At 38.6% G+C, this 19,259-nt stretch overlaps 1 protein-coding gene across 2 annotated transcripts in view; it reads left to right on the top strand.

The window, feature by feature from the left end:
* LOC124618931 (HMG box-containing protein 4) overlaps positions 1–12,137 on the top strand; it is a 43,547-nt gene extending 31,410 nt beyond the window's left edge. Inside the window, exons 2-3 of one of the 2 annotated variants that reach the window (XM_047145388.1) lie at positions 6,049–7,527; positions 10,610–12,137. In XM_047145388.1, the coding sequence (XP_047001344.1) occupies positions 6,059–7,513 (1,455 nt within the window). In that variant the 5' untranslated portion in view covers positions 6,049–6,058 and the 3' untranslated portion in view covers positions 7,514–7,527; positions 10,610–12,137. Of the gene's footprint in view, positions 1–6,048; positions 7,533–10,609 lie in introns of both variants that reach the window. The other variant, XM_047145387.1, reaches the window with a different exon arrangement.
* Positions 12,138–19,259: the final 7,122 nt, after the last annotated feature.

The raw sequence follows: 19,259 nt of genomic DNA, 5'->3' as shown, positions 1-19,259 counted from the left end.
TTCACACTAAAAACGTTTGAGCAACTCAAAGTGAATGACGGCGTCAGCTAGTGCTCCAAGTGGCCATATGCTGAAACATGCTAAATATGGTTCGACAAAGGTATCACAATGATCACAACAATCACGAAACTGCGTTTGCACAGTAGAGGCAGTTTAGAAATGGTTGTGGTTATAGATATGGCACGAATTGTTCCAACTTTTACATGTTTACTGGTTGAGATCTGCTGAGTAGAGTGCTCTGGTGTCAAGAAACTTAATCATATTTGTAAATTCTACTGGATGGCCAACATCATGCCAATGTCATTTTTTCTCCACAAACGTTTTTTTGTAATCTGTAAACCGTGGGAAAATTATAAATATGTTGACACAAAATCGGTTGCAAATTAACATTGCGGGCATAGGAAATTTTATGAGACCGATAAAAAATGTCATCAACGTCGGGAAAATGTTAATTCCAGTAACGTAAAAGTGGAGTTATACAGTATTTTAGACCTTGCAGCTACAAATATGCCTGCCTTACCTTATTGACAGTGTCAGTATAGAGACAAGGAGTTGTTACCATGATATTATCATAGTGGTGATGTTTACTGAAGTTAATAAATCCATCAAGAAGGCTAAAAGAATGCTTTTGCTAGAAAGAGCAGATAAGCAGTTGTTTGCATTCCACTTAGACATTCAATGGACATAATTTAGTTCAAGTATGGTGAACATAGAAGAGCTATGGGCAAAGTTTAAACTGATAAAAAATCACACTCTGGAGAAGTATGTGCTTAGCAAGTAGATTAAGGATGGAAAAGACCCACTGTGATTTATTAGCAAAATTCAGAAAATGCTGAAAAAGTGGAGACTGTTGCACTCTCAGTTCAAAAAAGAATGAGCAAATGAAAACAAGCAAAAGATAGTAGGAGTTGGTGCATCTATAAAAAGGTTGATGTTTAAAGAGTAACTTCCACAACTGAAGACAGTCAGTTGCTCCTCAGAATGACGATGGAGGATATCATCGAAAGCTTGAGATTTTATCAAGAATTGACACGGCAAGAAAACTGAGAATGTTTAACATGTAAGCAACTTCCACAGTCATACCTTAGCAAAAGATCATGCCAAGAACCCAAGAAAATTCTGGTCCTGCATTAAATCGGTAAGTGTTTCAAAAGCTTCTGTCCAGTCACTCGTTGACTAGTCTCGTTTGCCAGTACAAGACAGGAAAAGAAAAGCTGAAGTTTTAAATTTTGTGTTTAAGAAGTCATTCATGCCCCGGAGGATTGTACAAACATATGTACAGAATACCATGTGGAGCACATAGTACAAGGCATAAAGAAGTAACTGAAAGAGTCGGAAACAAATAAGATGCCAGGTATGGATGGAATCCCAATTCGGTTTTACATACATAGAGTACTCTATGGCACTTGTCCCTTACTTAGCTTGGATTTATTGTGAATATCTTTCCCAGTGCAAAGTTGCAGGTGACGGGAGGGGGGGAAAAAAACCACTCTTATGACTCCTGTACATAATAAGGGTAAAGGAACAGACTTACAAAAAACTACAGACCAATATCCTTAACATTTGTTTGTTCATAATTGTTGAACATACTCTGAGTCCAAATATAATAAATCTCCTTGAGATGGGAAAGCATATGGCCACAAATCAGCATGTATTGAGAAAACATCTCTCATATGAAACTCAGCTTGTCCTTTTCATCACATTTGCTACGAACCATGGATGAAGGACATCAGGCAGATTCCATATTTCTAGATTTCAGGAAAGCTTTTGACACAGTACCCCATTGTAAACTAGTAACGAAGGTAAGAGGTTATGGAATAGGTTCCCAGGTCCTTGAGTTGGGCGAAGAACCCAGTATGTTCTCCCAAATGGCAAATGTCCATCAGAGACAAGGGTGTCATCAGGAGTGCCCCAGGGAAGTGTAATAGGACTACTCTTGTTCTATATATACATCAATGATCTTACACACAGGGTAAGCAGCTGTTTGATGAGATGATGTGGTGAAAATGAAGGTACATCTTAGGGTGACTGTAGGAGGCTACACGATGACATAGGCAATATTTTTAGTTGATGTGATGAATGGCAGCTTTCTCTAAAGTTAGAAAAATGTAAGTTAATGCACATGCTTAGGAGGAACAGTTGTGCAACATTCGAGTACAGTATCAGTGGTGTGCTGCATGACTCAGTCACATTGATTAAATATCTAGGCACAGTGTTGCAATGCAATATGAAATGAACCAAACATATAAGGATGGTAGCAGGAAGGGAAAAGTTGACTTTGGTTTATTGGGAGAGTTTTTAAGAGGAAGTGTAACTCACCTATAAAGGAAATCATGTACAGAACAGTAGTATGAATAGTTCTAATTAGTGCTTCTGTGTTTGTGATCTCGACCAGGTATGATTAAATAAATACATTAAAGCAGTTCTGAGCTAGGCTGCTAGATTTCTTTACTACTAGTTCTGATCAAGTATTATGGAGATACTTGTGAACTCAAATGGGAATCCCTGGAGGCAATACGATGACATTTTCAAGAAACGCAGTTGAGAAAATTTAGAAAACCAGCATATGAAGCTGAACGCAGAATGATTTTGCTGCCTCTGACGTACATCTTATGTAAGGACCACAAAAGTAAGATACGAGTAATTAAGGCTCGTACTGGAGCATATGGACAACTGTTTCTCCATTGCTCAGTTGTGAGTGGAACAGGAGAGGAAATGACCAGTAGTGGTAAACTGCATAGAGTGACTTCACTGCCTGATCTAGAATTTCACATAGCCTCTCAGGCACACACCACTGCCTTTCTCATACATCTCTCTCTCTCTCTCTCTCTCTCTCTCTCTCTCTCTCTCTCTCTCTCTCACACACACACACACACACACACACACACACACACGCATGGACATATAATGGAATGATAGCGAAAGTCCTGAAGGAGGCATTTTTTTGTATGATATCATCATGTTCTGTAGTATTTATTTGTGAAAATTATGGGTGTGTTTTCTTATTTAATTTTTATGTCAATCGATTTTATTTTCCTCTCAGGTCCTTACTGGGTAGAACTCAGGAAATTTAATCTTCAGCAATCAACATTCTTGTTATGAAAATCTGTTGATTAATATGGCAATTTCAGTTTTGGTTTAATGAAACATTTAAGTGTTCATCCAGTTTCTATATCAATGTTAAACATTACTGCTACTCCACACAAAAAGGGGCATTAAATATATAAGGCCGAGATTGCTCCTTTCATACTGAGTTCTCCGTATCACATAACACTGCTGCCCATAACTCTTCTATATCTATACTTTGCAAGCTACTTGATGGTGACTCGGGAAGGGTGCAGGGAGAAGGGGGGGGGGGGCGGGGGAGGATTGTACTGTGTGCCCTCCTTTTTTGTCATAGTGATATATGATTTGCAAGAAGAACAATTGTTGGTAAGCTTCTGTGTGAGTTCAAATCTCTCTAGTTCCACCTTATAGCCTTTTTGTGAGATGTACGGAGGAGGTAGCAATATATTGATTTGTCTCTTCTAAGAACATACTCTTTCTGAATTTGAAGCCTATCTTGTAGTGTCAGCCATTAGAATTTGCTGAGAATTTCTGTGAACCTTTGCAATTAGTAATTGAACCTGTTGTGAAACACACTGTTCTTCTTCAGATCTTCTCTATTTCCTCTGTCAATCCTGTCTGGTAAGTATCCCAGACCAGTGAGTAATATGCCAGTATTGGGCCAATGAGGGCATTGTAAGTGGCCTCCATTGTGGGTGGACTACACTTCTTGAGGATCTCTCAGATGAATCTCAGTTTGGTGTCTGTCTTAGCCAGCTGGAGTGGTTGAACGATTCTAGACGCTACAGTCTGGAACCGCACGACCACTAGGGTCGCAGGTTCGAATCCTGCCTCAGGCATGGATGTGTGTGATGTCCTTAGGTTAGTTAGGTTTAAGTAGTTCTAAGTTCTAGGGCACTGATGACCTCAGAAGTTAAGTCCCATAGTGCTCAGAGCCATTTGAACCTTTTTTTTGTCTAGTTTAATGTTGTTGTTCCACTTTAAATTGCTCAATAACCATACTCCTAGATATTTTATGGCTGTGACTGCTTCCAGTGATTGTCCTGCAATTCTGTAATCATTCAATAATGGATCTTTCCACCTCATCATCTGCAGTGTGCTATATTTGTTTATAGATCTGCCTGGATAGCCTCATGTGTTAGCATGCCACTTCTGGGCCCAGATCAGATCTGCCTTCTGGATTGACAATGAGGGAGAACGTGCTTAGCTGCCTGGATGTGGTTTGTAGTCTGTTTCCCACATTCGACTAGGTGAATGAATATCAGGCTGATATTCATGTGTCATATCAATTACACTATTTGCAAACATTTAGAAGAAGTTTGCACACTTTCACGTGGGATAATATTAGACACAGACGGATGGTGGTACACAAATTCGACTACAGGAAGGGCATCTGGCCACCCTCTGCTATTCAACATACTGCCTAATTCAGAATAAGATGCTGATCCCGTGAAGACCAGGGACAATGTTGTTTAAGTTGAGAGCCAAGTGTCCAGCCATGTATCAGGCGTTGTTTTCCTGCAATTTCCTATAATTTTCTAGTGTTGCAACTTTTCTGTATATTACAGCATCGTCCACAAAAAACCTCATGGAAATTCTGACACTACCCTTTAGATAATTTATGTATAGTGTCGAAAAGTAATGGTCTTATAACGCTCCTTAGGGATGCACCTGAGGTTCCTTTTATATGTGAAAGTTTCTGCCATTGAGACTAACATGCTGCGTTCTGTTTGTTATGGACCCTTCATGCCTTTGGGATGTCAAGGCATATGGTATCAATATGGACGCTGCTGTTTTCTTGATCCTGTAGGCGATTAGAGCGACCAGGTTTCACACAAGGATTCTTTTTGGAATCCATGTAGATTCCTAAAGAATGAGGTTTTCGGTCTCCAGAAATGTCCTAGTATGCGAGCATAAAACCCGTCTCTAAATTCTACAACATAGTAATGTCAGCGATACAGGCCTATTGTTTTATGCACCTTTTTGATGACTTATGAAAACGGGAATGACCTGCATTTTTTTCTGATCGCTAGAAATGTTTTTCTCTCCAGTAACCTACTGCTAGAAGGGAGTTTAGTTATTTCACATACTCTATGTAGAATTATATTGGTATCCCATTGGAACCAGTGGCCTTTTCTCTGTTGAGCAATTTCAGTTGATTTTCTGTATTTTGTGATCTGTTATTTTGACATTCATATGACTATTTAGAGCAGTGTGATCTTCCTCAGTGAAACAGTTTTGTAAAAAGGAGTTTAGTATTTCAACCTTCTCTGTGACATCCTCCATTTTGATGCCATTATGGTCACAATGTCCGAACAGATGGCTTCAGTCTTTTTATTGATTTAGTGGAAGAACCAAAAGTTCTTTAGATTTTCTGTCTGATAAGAAGACAGATCTGTTATAATGTAGGCTGGACACCTGTGTTTGCTTTCAGCATCTTTCTTTGAAAACAGTAAAGAAAAACTTGCACATAATAAGTACACCACTTCTTCCCTGCTTTAATGGCAGTGGCAGTGGCAAACTGTTCAAATGTAGACACTGTTCAAGACCCTTCATTTAATGAAGCAACTGTAGAAAAGGAAATATGAAGCAGATTTGTGTGTTATTGTTGCATGTTATAACATAAGCTCACAACCAGTCTCTTTCATTTGCATCATGAGCAGGACAGGATGTGAACTTTGAAAAGGGTCAGATTTCAAAACAGTTTCAAAAATAAGAAATAGTTACTTAAAAGTAATATATTTAAGTAATATTCTGTTGCCAGTTGTTTGTTATTTTCGTTCTACGTTGTTCTGTTTCCCATAGGCCTAAATCGAATGGACTGCAACAGAGACATAAACACAAAATATTTTTAGAAACAGCCTGTAATAACTTACCAGTACTTTATCACAAATAAATGCAGGGCTCATTACGTACCTGCTTTTCTTTCTGGTACACGTTGATCCATCTGCAACACTAATTACAGTATGTTTTTTGTTTCAGTGCGAAAGCTATGTCCAAAATGTTGAAGAGGAAATTTGATGACGACATGGACTCGACCTCTGGAGGAAGAGCTAAGCAAGACGAATTGGAGGTGACAGGTGTTTCGCGCTCAGGTCGAGTTCGCAAGAAGTCTTCAAAATTGATGGATTTTGAATCGCCTGATGATATTGACAATCGGTATAGGCGACGTGGTGGCGACTCATTTAGTTCTCCTGTTGCTGGTAGCAGTGGCGGCAGAGGGCGAGGCAGGGCATCGTCCACATTACACTCAGACCGCACAACATCCAGTTCTGGTGTCCATCATCGTGATACCTTGTCAAATGATGGGGGAGATGATATCTATTCAAGTTCAGATGAGTTCACAGGAGATGTTCAAGATGATGAGTCCAGTTCCAGTTCTTCATCATCTTCTGATGATGAAGCAGCATCTGACGAAGATCGACTTGTGGAAGAACGTAATACAACAGCCATCCCCGATGAAAGCAACAGCCGGACAGGTGATGAAGGACCTTCAGGCTCAGGAACAGCATCTCGTGGAGGTCAGTCACTGTATATGCTCGAGAAATCAACTAAGAAGAAACTTGTGGTGCGAGATGGCCGTGTAGTTGGACGTACTAAAGCACAACGGAAGGATAAAGGCAAAACACGGTTCACTGCCTACATGCTTTGGGCAAAGGAGGTTAGGCAGGAAATACTGCGTGCTAATCCCGACACAGACTTTGCTACTATTAGTAAGCGTCTTGGTGAGCTCTGGGCAACAGTACCCAACAACGAGAAGTATGCTTGGAAAAGGCGTGCTAAACGTGTCGCTTTGACCAAGCCTGGATCAGATGCATCGGCACAGAGTTCTGTAACTCAAGGAGTTGGCGGATCAAGTCAGCAGACGGACGGTGGTCGCTGGCGGACTTCTGGGTCCCGCTCGAAGTTCATCAATAAAGCTGGTGGTGGATCCTCATTATCGGGTGCAACATCAGGGGCAGCCGCTAGGCAAGAAAGTGGCACTACTACTGGAGGAATGTCAGTGACTGGCGCAGTTGGAAGTGGTTCACGCAGTAGTGCAGGTACATCAGCATCAAGTGGAAGTGCACGCCACCACCAGCAACAGCAGCAACAGGTTGCAGATTCAAAGGCTGGAGCTGCAGCAGGAGCATCTGGTGGGCGGGGACTGGTAGCTGAGCCTGCAGTGGGACCCGGCCTATACAAGGTCGTTGGCACACAGCCTGTGGACGTGGCAGCTCATCTGAAGTTGCTCGGGGAATCACTCGGCATTATTGGTGAACGCCTGAAAGAACATGAGGGTCAAATTGCTGTTTCTGGTAGCCTATCTGTCTTGCTGGACTCACTTCTGTGTGCTCTTGGCCCTCTCATTTGCCTGACGCGGCAGCTGCCAGAAACCAACAGCTGTCCACCGGAGATGCTGTCGAAACTGCTTGACAACATTGCCTACTTTATGCCAGGCCTCTAGTGGTAAAAGGAGAGGTGTAGTGAGTGTTTATCACAAACATAATTCTAGTATTATGGACTTGCTATAATCTTCATTTAGACTGGTATAGAGTAAGCACACTTGCCTGCCCATTCCAAACAATTTTGTGTGTTCTGACGTTTACTATCCCCTTCCCCCCATTCTTGCGTCCCATAACCACATTCATGTTCACGGTTAATGGTAATAATTTTAGGTTTGATAATTTCACTGTCAGTAAAAACACAATGTACAGGTCTTAAAGTTTCAGTTTGCTTAAAACGTTTGCATCGAGAAATTATCGTAATTACATCCTGCCACAGGTCTGCATGGAGATGTGAAACAGTTAGATTTTATCATGGAGAGTAATTGCTTTTCGAACATCCAGACAAGGTTTGTGTATCCAGAATGAGATTTTCACTCTGCAGCGGAGTGTGCGCTGATATGAAACTTCCTGGCAGATTAAAACTGTGTGCCCGACCGAGACTCGAACTCGGGACCTTTGCCTTTCGCGGGCAAGTGCTCTACCAACAGAGCTACCGAAGCACGACTCACGCCCGGTACTCACAGCTTTACTTCTGCCAGTACCTCGTCTCCTACCTTCCAAACTTTACAGAAGCTCTCCTGCGAACCTTGCAGAACTAGCACTCCTGAAAGAAAGGATATAGCGGAGACATGGCTTAGCCACAGCCTGGGGGATGTTTCCAGAATGAGATTTTCACTCTGCAGCGGAGTGTGCGCTGATATGAAACTTCCTGGCAGATTAAAACTATGTGCCTGACTGAGACTCAAACTCGGGACCTTTGCCTTTCTCGGGCAAGTGCTCTTGCCCGCAAAAGGCGAAAGTTCCCGAGTTTGAGTCTTGGTCGGGCACACAGTTTTAATCTGCCAGGAAGTTTCAAGGTTTGTGTATCATTGCATACATAAGATAAAATGCCCATATCAAAATCTTTAATTCAGGAACTTTAGAGTTAAAGGTACGTAAAAAAGGGGGAGAGGGGGATCTGAGCGAGTAAATGATATAACTGTTAGCATGATTCCACTTAACAAATGTTTCTTCTGTAAGAGAAGGAGATATAAAACATTGCTGATTATCGTCCTCAAAAAAGCAGTGTCCTAATTATCCCCCCACTCCTTTTTTCTAGTTATTATCAGTCCATTTATTCTTAAGGAGAATTTGAGTAACACAGAGTTAAGAACTCATGTGATAAATATAAATTAACAAGTGTTTACTCTAGACGAGTGAAAGAGAAAACTGCTGAGAAGAGCATTGATTGTGTGAACCCAAGCAAACAGTGCATTTTTGTTTATATGGCACTAAAGTCATATGCACAGATATAAGATCGAATGCTGCCATAGTGAAGTAGTTGCAATGAAAAACAGACAGGGGTGTTGTGTATGTCAGCTGCACTGTTGGTGATGCAAAAATCGAAGCTTTAAAAGGGGGGGGGGGTGGGGGGTTTGAATTTTTGCAGAAGCATCAGACATGTGCTGGTAGTGCACTAGTCACTGAATTATAGTTTCCAACTTAATTAGGCCAAAATTTTGCATGTACGTCAGTGTACAAGTTTTGCTGGCTGCTTACTGGTATTGAGGGAAAAAATCCGAAGCAGGACAACTACAGACAAGCAGTCTTACCTGAAGAAAGAGTTGCACTTACAATCTGGCTCTTAGCAACTGGTTGCACTCTGATTCTCAGCAACTGGAGACAGTTACACCATTCTCGAGTGTTTATTTCACATTTCAGCAACAGCTGAGATCATTACCACTGAGTGCAATCAAATATTAGCTAATTACCCCCACTCCTCCTCCAAAAAAGTTATTGTCAACCTTAACTTAAGTAGAAAAAATTCTTTGATCGCTTTTATTTATGAAATGATTCAAGATAAACAGTATTTAGTTCTTGTTTGTGTCTTATTAAACCAAGAACTAACGCATCAATGACAGGATGGTACTGCTTATTTCTAACCATCTCTTCATATTTGGTTTCTCAGGAAATGCACATAATAAGTCATGCTCTGAGTCTATTCAGATCCTTTATGTTTCATTGATGTTGTTATCAAAAATCTCTTTCAGATATGTATATCTAGAATTCAGTGTTTCTTTTCCTGAGCTTTGTTTTGGTAGTCTGTGTGCTAGAATGAATGATGAAGCAATACCCAGTGCATCACAAGTGCTATCAACTCCTACTCAGAAACGAAAGCTGCGCCACTGCCCTACCTAATGACACTTGCTTCTTCCGCACCCTATAGACCAAACTAAAACCAACCCAGTTAAAATGTGTTGACTGTACTTATGTTTGTAAATCATTTGATTGCTGGATCTCCTTTTCCAAGCTGGCAGAAATCAGAAGACTTAAGCATACCAATGCTTCATGTCTGACTGTGTAGAGCAGCATAGTAGCCGGTATGTAGTTACTGTCTGTTGTATTACCAATTAATTAGTTTCTCCATTTCAAAGTGAATATTGAAGGACTTTCTGGTGCATTCCAGGAACTACATAAAACTCAGACAAGACATTTTCATATATTTAACATTTGTTACTTGCATGTCTCACTCATAGAAGCATAGCACAAAACGGAATATACGTTTGTAGAGATTGGACAATGTGAAAAAGCTGATGATGATTAGACATTCATTTCACTAGATGTAATTTCTGCAACACCATGTCATGCTTTAATGATAATATTTGGAAAAAAAACTTTATTGGTATCTTATATAATCAATAAAGTCTTACAAATTATAGGGGCAATAATAATATTCTTTCAAAAGTAATTTAGTTTTGTGACTGAGAGAAAGTGAAACCCTTTTGGTTTCTACCCCCTCAGAAAGATTCATTTTATGCCTCAGGGAATAATTACCTCCATGTTGGAACCACTGTTTTATATAATAAAATCTGCCTTGTAGTTTCTATTGATAACATGTGATGAAGATAAAAACTTACATTCGTACATACAAACACACACTTACAAGATAGTGTAGTAAGCTCATCAGTGATATACTACTTATGAAGCATTGTGTGTCCAATTTCTGCTTAACAAGTGCAATTTATAGATATGAAGGCCAAAACAGTACAATAATTTAATTATTCCTGTTGTTTCAGCTTCCTTGCCAAAGAAGAGAATGGCTGCAGACTGTGAAGGTTTATAAAGACCTGAGGAACTTGTCACACTGCCTTGGAGATGTGCATGGAGGGCACTGTGAAATTAGTGCACCTACCAGTAGTGGAACTGATTTTTATGAGTACAGTTATGACAGGTTTTTCAGTGTAGTTTTGTTAGGAGCCACTTAATGTATGCAAACATCAGTCCCAAAGGATGCATGTCAAATGGTGGAATCTGAAAAAGACTTCAGTTTTGGAAACAGGTTGATGCTAATGTTTTAGGTGTACTAGAGGAGGTGCCACTAGTAGGGAGAACAACAAATGTGCTTTAAACATTCAAGGGAGACCAAGCACTTGCCCTGCATGAGTATATGTTGAAACCATGCTTTGGTGAACACACATGACAGCTGGTTGAAAGTGTTTTCAACTACAGAGTCGGTAGAGCTAGGGGATGGTAGTGAACATTTTGAGAATTACGCCTGCAGTTTTTCTGATGTTGAGAAAACTTTTGCTTCTGAGTTCATAGACAGCATGCACATATCTGCATAATTTTTTAAGAAAAAGTCAGAGCTCGATACACTTGTACACACTAATAGGACCAATTGACAACAAAACTCAAAATTGAAGTGTGGTTCTTGCCAGCTGGTGGCAAGGTAGTGAACACAAGAGATCATTTTTATGTGTGAGACCTGTGCCTTGAAAATCTTCAAAGAAACATGCATAAATTTAAAATAGATTTGCACAACATTTTAACTCAGATGGGTGAGTCACCTGACAAGACAATTGTGATTAATCTGTATTTATGTATGTGCAAAGGTTCAGTTAAAGACAATAACTAAACTGTGAATCATTTTTATTCATACTAGTATGAATATACAGTAGCATTTGACCACGTGATAAATGTAAGTTCACTGAACTACATGGGATTGTTAACCAAATTTCCCATGTCAGCTTGAACCAGCAGTTCATTCATTTTATACTGTCATTGTTTTGTACATTTGTAGTATACTCTCTTAATTTCACTGCTGTATATTCTTCATAATAATCACTTGCTCTCTTAGGCTTTTCTGCATCACATGCTTTAACAGTGTTGTTGCACAAAGATTCTTAATGTTGGTGATACCTCAATAACATCATTATTCCCCAAGTTGTCTTCTGCTACCTCCTGAAGTCTACATTCATCTTCCTCTACACAATTTCTTCAGCAGCATATCTTGTTGGCTTGACACGACTTTTTCAAACAAGTTCTCACATGTACAAAATCAAAGACTATTTTGGGTGGAAGAAACATTGCTAGTATCAGGGTATATACGTGGACAACGAAAAAGAAAATCCTGGATTTCCATGTTAAAAATAAACTTTTTCCTTATTGAGTGACAGTATGCTTTTCCTTGGAACAGTAAAACTTATCAATTTATTTATTTATTTTATTTATCCATCCATTGACAATAAATATTGTATGGATGTTGTCAAGGGTACATGTAAGCCATTTCAAAGAAATGGGACACAAACAATATATACGTAAAAAAGTACAAAACAAAATAGTACAGTGAAGTTAATAATAATACAGTGAAATTAATATAGCCTATATACATCCCTGCTTGTTATTTTAAATGCATAGTCTGTTTTTCATAAGGCTTTAGTTTTGTCGTCCCTAAACGGAAAGTCCTTATATACACAACATTGCTTAAGTATATATTTACATCACACAACAGCTGTCCTCTAAGTATGTAAATGTAATGGATGATTAGGTAATGAATGATTAGGTACAGATAGAGTATTTCCATTGTGCCTTTATAAATACCATCAGAAAAAAATTTATTGACCTACATAGTCATTTACAGAATAAGAACACTGTTGCACTAGAAATTTTTTAAATTCTGTTTTAAATTTTTTATCATCTTCTAACTGCCTGATGTTGACTGGCAGTGTGTTGTACAGTTTTTCACCGATATGGCTCACATGCCTTTGTGTATTCGTTCTTTTTGTCCACTGAGTATGGAGTGCTGCGCTATTACGGGTATTGTAGTTATGAAAGTTGGCATTTGTCTGAAAATCTGCAATGTGGGTCCTGACATACAATACACATTTGCATATGTATAATGATGGTATAGTAAGTATTCTAAGTTTTTTGAGTATGGGTTTGTATTGTGTCTGTGGATGACTGAGTTATTATTTGGATGGCCCTCTTCTGCAACAAAAAAATTTGTTTTAGGCGCCCTGTTGTGGAACCCCAAAATATTATTCCGTATGTGGCAAGAGATTGAAAATAGCCGAAGTATGCCATTCTGGCACCCTCTGAGGTACAAACATTTGCAATAATTCTGAGGACAAAACAGGCTGAATTAAGTTTCTGTGCAAGTTTTATTACGTGGTCATTAAAATTTAAGTTTTCATCCACATGAATCCCCAGCAATTTTATGGATGTCACTCTGTCTAAGGCTTTGTCATGCCACACCAGATCGAGATTTACATTTTGACATCTTTTCCCAAACTGCACATAATTTGTTTTATTTACATTCAATGTCAATCTGTTTGCTTTGAACCAAGAGTGGATGTAATTTAGTACTTTATCAGCAGTTGTTGGTAGCAATTGCTTTGGTGCACTTATTATCACACTAGTATCATCTGCAAATATTATTGCTTTGTCTGCATCATCTGAGGTGTGAAAATCATTTATATAGACAAGAAACAATATGGGCCCTGGGATGCTGCCTTGCGGTACTCCTATTTCTACATTTTTTGCCTCTGATACTGAATTTATTTTGTGATTGGAGTAAGTTGATGTCAGTCCTACACCCTGTGTTCTGTTTTTTAGGTATGATTCAAACCATTTTTTTCCTATCCCATGTATACCCAACACTTCCAATTTTTATAAAAGAATGTCCTGGTTCACAGTGTCGAAAGCTTGGGAGAGGTCTAAGTTTACTCCTACTATACTAAATCTTTTTCTAGATTTTTGATTATTTGTTCAGTGTAGCACATTACTGCTGTTTCGGTATTTTTACGTGCTTGGAAGCCATGCTGATTCCTGTGTAGTAAATTATAGTAATTTAGATATTTGTTGATTCAGTGCATCATCAGTTTTTCTAATATTTTTGAAAATGCTGGGAGGAGAGATATTGGGCGATAGTTTTTTACCTAATACTTGTCGCTGTTTTTAAATAATGGCTTCAGTTTTGAAATTTTCAGCCTTTCTGGAAAAGCTCCTTCACTGTATGATAAATTGGCTATGTGTGCGAAGGGCTTTGTGATTTGTGGTGCAGTCCTTGTTATGATTGACACAGGCACCTCATTTATGCCAGCCGACATTTTGGGTTTCAAGCTTTGTATCACTTTCAACACTTCACCCTCATTTGTTGGCTCTACCCTCATCCTACAAGCTGTTTTTGGATATTCAGGTTTTTCTTCGTTTGTAAATTTTAAGCTTAATGAAGTTGTTGCATTTATGAAATAATTGTTAATATAATTTGGCAAATCTTGTTTATTAATATTACATTTTTTAAATTTTTGAGGCTAATGTCCTGGTTTTCACAACTCTTCCCCATTTCAGTCTTCACAATACCCCATATGGCTTTTGACTTGTTTTCAGACTGTCTTATAAAACTATCATTACTCATGAATTTTGCTTTAGCAATTACTTTTCTATATACCCTCTTGTAATTCCTGACATATTCTATGAATTGTGGGTCTGTGGATGTTTTCATTTTAGAAATTAGTCTCTTTAGAGTTCCACAGGAAGTTTTGATGCCAGCTGTGATCCAAGAACTTGGCTTTGTATTGCCATGTGACCTGATTTTTGACAGCTTTTTTGGAAAACACGTTTCAAAATATCACATGAAAATGTAAGAAAATGTGTTATATACATCATTTGTATTTGTTAGGGATAGTACTTCTGCCCAAGCCTCATTAGTTAGCATATTTATGAATTCTACACAGTTTTCTGTAGAAAAATTTCTTTTATACATGAAGTGTGTTTTTTTTCTCTTTCTGTGGCCTTGAAGGAATTTTGAGGACAAGAGCATTGTGGTCTGATAATCCCAAATCAGTATTTGTTACTTCAACTTCTGTGCGTCCTACATTTGAAAATATATTATCAATAAGACTGACTGTATTATTTGTTATTCTTGTGGGTGTGTGTATGTGTGGAAGCAGGTTGAAATTACATAACAGATTTAGGAACTGGTCTTTTAGCCTACTTTCACTCATAAGATTAATATTGAAGTCACCACACACAACTACAGTGGCTCTATCGGTAAACAGAGTGTTAAGCAATATTTCTAATAGGTTAAAGAATATGTCTGCATCACCATTGCTATGACTATGACTTTTCGCTGTATTTCATTCAACTGCACAGCTGCTGCTTCAAAATGATTTTCCACACTCAATGATTCATCTTCACACCTTCTTTTATAGCTGATACTTGGTTTGGTAAATATGCATACACCTCCATTTTTTGTATTTTTTCTACAATATTGGCTTGCCAACTTAAACGGATGAATATTAATGCTACTTAGTTCAAAACTTCTGCACCAATGCTCCACAATGCACATGCAGTCAATATTTGCACTGTTCATAGCTACCTCAAGTTCTAATGATTTATTTCTAAGACGCTGAATGTTTAAGCTTAGAATCTGCAGGTGATGAGGATGAGAACTGGTTACATTTGTATTTACATTTTGTGGTGTCATACTTCGTTCCTTGCTCTGCTGAGGTACCAAAAATCCTCCAGAAGGACAGGTTTTCTGCACCTTGTAGGTCGTTCACTGGGATATGGTGAGTTGCTTGCTGCTGCTGCTGCTGCTGCTGCTGTTGCTGCTGGTGTAGCTCCCGGTGTCATTGATGCTTGTGAATTGCTAGCACTTGGGGTGTTTTCTTGCGATGTCAGAACATCACACTTGTCTTTAGTGGTGATGCTTCATTTTCAGATTCACCAAGTAGTTTGTGGGTCTTGTCCTTGAGGGGAATTACGTTTGAAGTGTCACAACTTACTTTCGTTTTGGCATTTACTATTTCTATTATTTTTGCAGTTACGAAATTTTTTCCTAATCTATTTACGTGGAAACCATGTCTAGTATGGAATCTCCTGCCTAGTTTGCTTATATCAATGAAAGTCACATTTTCAAATCGTCAGCATATCTGTTTCATCTCACTATTTGCACTTTCCACTTCTTTGTTAAGCAGGACCATTCCGCTAGGTCATGACGATGTGGTACTGAAAATACAATGACGTTAGTACATCTTAGTTCATACAGTCGCCTTTTTAGCGAAAGCATCAGATCTTGTTTTTCATTTCTTGGGACGTCGTTTGTTCCCGCCAGGAAAACGGCAACGTCTTTGTTGCTTAATGTGGGAATTTTTTCGTGGCTTATTGCAGTTGCTGTGCAGAATTTCGCACCTGGTTTCACCATGGAAGTTAAGTTCACATTGCTTTTATTACGAAAGTCAGTAGCTATGTTTGGCTGTCTGAATGTATTTCGATTTTTGTAATTGTTTTGGAGCTACAAAATGTAGGCCTAACTGTGCTGTTTATTTCCTCTTTCTTTTTCACACAAGCCGATAATCCATCAGAACTACATAATGTTGGCAGATGTTTGTTTACTAAATTTACGTCGTATTTCTTATTTTTCTGCGTCAACGAATATTTTTTTGTTCTGGCTTATTTACAAGATCCTTTTGCTTTTCACAGTGTTTCACTAATCACTGCACTTCCACAATCTGCTGTGGAAAGTACGTGAAATAAGTTGTCTTGCACGAAGCTTACATTTATTTCACAATTCTCTTGATCTATCTTGTACTTTTTGTTTGCAGCCGCTGCACTTCACCTTTGTCCACTTTTCAGAAACTGTTGAACTATCTTGCAGAAAACGTGGCATGTTGACTTCAGTTTTTCTTTCTTGAATTTTAGTAATATCCATTTTCAGAGCATTGATTACGAACTGTAGGCTACTAATTCCTTCATTTAGCTTCGTAATTTCGCCCTTGCAGTTTTCACACGATTTCTTTTTTGTCGCAAAATTTACGTTTTTGTGGAGAGACACATTTAGAACTTTTATCTTCGACGCCATCTCTTATACACTAGTGTAGAACTTCCCAGCACTTTAGAAAATGAGCTCCAGGAAAAAAAAAAAGTTTCAAAAAGATCTTTGAAGTGCAGCAACATGTACACTGCATATTTTCGTATTATGGAAGTATATATTTGAATTCCACCAAATGCAGCATGTTAATTTCCAAAGCACGTAAATCAAGATTGCGATGTGCTTTTGTAAGCCAATCATAGCTCACAACACATGATCTCGCCAGCTGATGGTAGCACAGATTCAGAGCAAAGGACGTGATGTAGTCAGCCAATACCAATACCACTGTTAATTAGTGCAAACACAAATAGGAAAAGTTAATAACATCCCACAAAAATGCTAGTAAAATTTTAAATAATGTCATGAATGTCTGGCTTTCTGGGCTCAAATTTCTTCTGAGTGGCTGGCAGTGAAAGAGTTAAGCTTTAAAGGAGAGTAAAATGCTCTGTGATTACAGAAATTCAAAGCGCATTATAACATGTAACATAATTCGTCTTGCGTAAAACAAAATTTACTTTGTAAGTAATGCTTTTCATATCACCATTTGGAATACTTTCCTGTGATCTATTGGAATTCGTTTCAGCAGTCAGAGAGCGCCAGAAAAGAGGCGTTACTGCATATGCACACTTACGATGACGTAGGCAGCCCCTCTGTTCGTACGTGTATAGCATTAAGAGATCTTACATGATGTCATATAAACAATACAGGATATCGAAGGATATTCCAAGAGCATTGGAATTTCATAAACCGTACTAAAATGTATAATTCTGCTTAAAATGCACAGTCATATGTCCAGATTTTACAAATAACCTGACTGCCTCTGTGGAAAAGATTAATAAAAGCCAAATTTCTTTAGCAAATAGCCAACAAAAAAACTAACTTCAATGCTATGCAAGGCAATTAATGTTTGACTGCCAAGAATGTGGAAATAAAATAAAATTGAAGCCAATAACATATTTTAGTCTTCTCTAATTGTCTCTTTCCATGAGAGAACACAAGCAACAATCTGCTTCAACGGTAAAACGTCAGAAGCATTCCCTGTTAATAGCAGTGTGAAACAGGGGTGTGTGTTAACTCCTACATTATTTGGCATTTTCTTTTCCCTTCTGCTCAGATTTGCCTTTGAAGACTGTGAGGAGGGAGTGTATCCACATATGAGGTCTGATGGAAATCTTTTCAACATTGCTCACCTCAAGGCCAAGACCAAAGTAAATACAGTTGTTATATGTGGACAATGCAGCTCTAGTAGCGAACACAGAAGATGAGCTGCAGTATATAATCAACAAATTATCAAATGCCTGTGAAAAATTTGGTCTACTCATCAGCCTTCAAAAGACTAAGATCATGCCACAGAGAACTACCAACCTTCCATCCATCAGCATTGATGGCAATCCTCTCCAGGTAGTTGATGACTTTACCTACTTGGGATCCACAATATGTAGCAACTTGTCCATGGACACTGAAATTACTAACAGAATCACAAAGGCATCATCTGTCATGGCTAGATTGAAAAACAGAGTATGGAACAACGGACTGCTTACCACAAAAACTAAATTAAAAGTCTACAACGCTTGTGTTATAAGCACCCTTCTCTATAGCTGTGACACATGGACAACTCTTTCTAGGCATGAATCTCGACTTAACAGCTTCCATCTCCGCTGTCTCTGGAAGATCCTTCAGATCTCTTGGAGAGATACCGTATTTACTCGAATCTAAGTCGCACTTTTTTTCCGGTTTTTGTAATCCAAAAAATCGCCTGCGGCTTAGAATCGAGTGCAAAGTAACTGGAAGTTCTGTAAAATGTTGGAAGGTGCCGCCACAATTAACTTCTGCTGTCGAATATATGTAGCGCTACAGAGGCATGCTTCGCAGGCACAAAGATAAATACTTGCGCCAAAACCTCTGCGTCAATAGATAAATTAAGGTGGAAGATGAGATTTTTACTCCGCCCCAAGTTTTGACCACGGCATTTTCATACATTATCCAATGAAGTAAATACAAATTCCTTATTGTTCATCTTCGAATGCAGCAGCCTTTCAATGTACTACGAAAATCCGACTGGCAAGACTGTTTGGGATGTTTGTCAATATGGCCAACTCTACGTTCTGAATTTTTTCCTACTTGTGACAAGAGATGGTTGCTAATAGGAACTTTTATGAATTGTGAATCAAATGCAGTAATCTCTTCACCATCAGAATAATACGAATATAAACATTTTGCCATGTATTCTTTCATGTTTGCTGCTATCTCATTTAAATCCTCTCTGCCTAATAAACTACGAAACTAGAGTGAGACAACAGCAAACGCGGAAGAATATACATATCATGCCATGTTTATATTTGTATTATTCTTACACCGAATAGTGATACAGTCAGAAATGAAGCACGACAACTGACTAGATTTGTAAATCTAAGATGACTCTAATTTCTGTGCAGAATGTAATGTACTAAAGAGGCGTCTGAAAAGATTTTCAAACGAAAAAAAATTTTCACTAAACTCTCCTTCACAGCACTTATCACACACAGTCTATTATTTGGTTCTTGTTGATTATTATCAAAGTAAGCAGCAGTGTA

This window comes from Schistocerca americana, chromosome 1 (genome assembly GCF_021461395.2).
Source record: "Schistocerca americana isolate TAMUIC-IGC-003095 chromosome 1, iqSchAmer2.1, whole genome shotgun sequence".
Lineage (NCBI taxonomy): Eukaryota > Metazoa > Arthropoda > Insecta > Orthoptera > Acrididae > Schistocerca > Schistocerca americana.
Note: the sequence above shows the minus strand (reverse complement) of the source record. Positions and strands in the feature narration are given on the sequence as shown.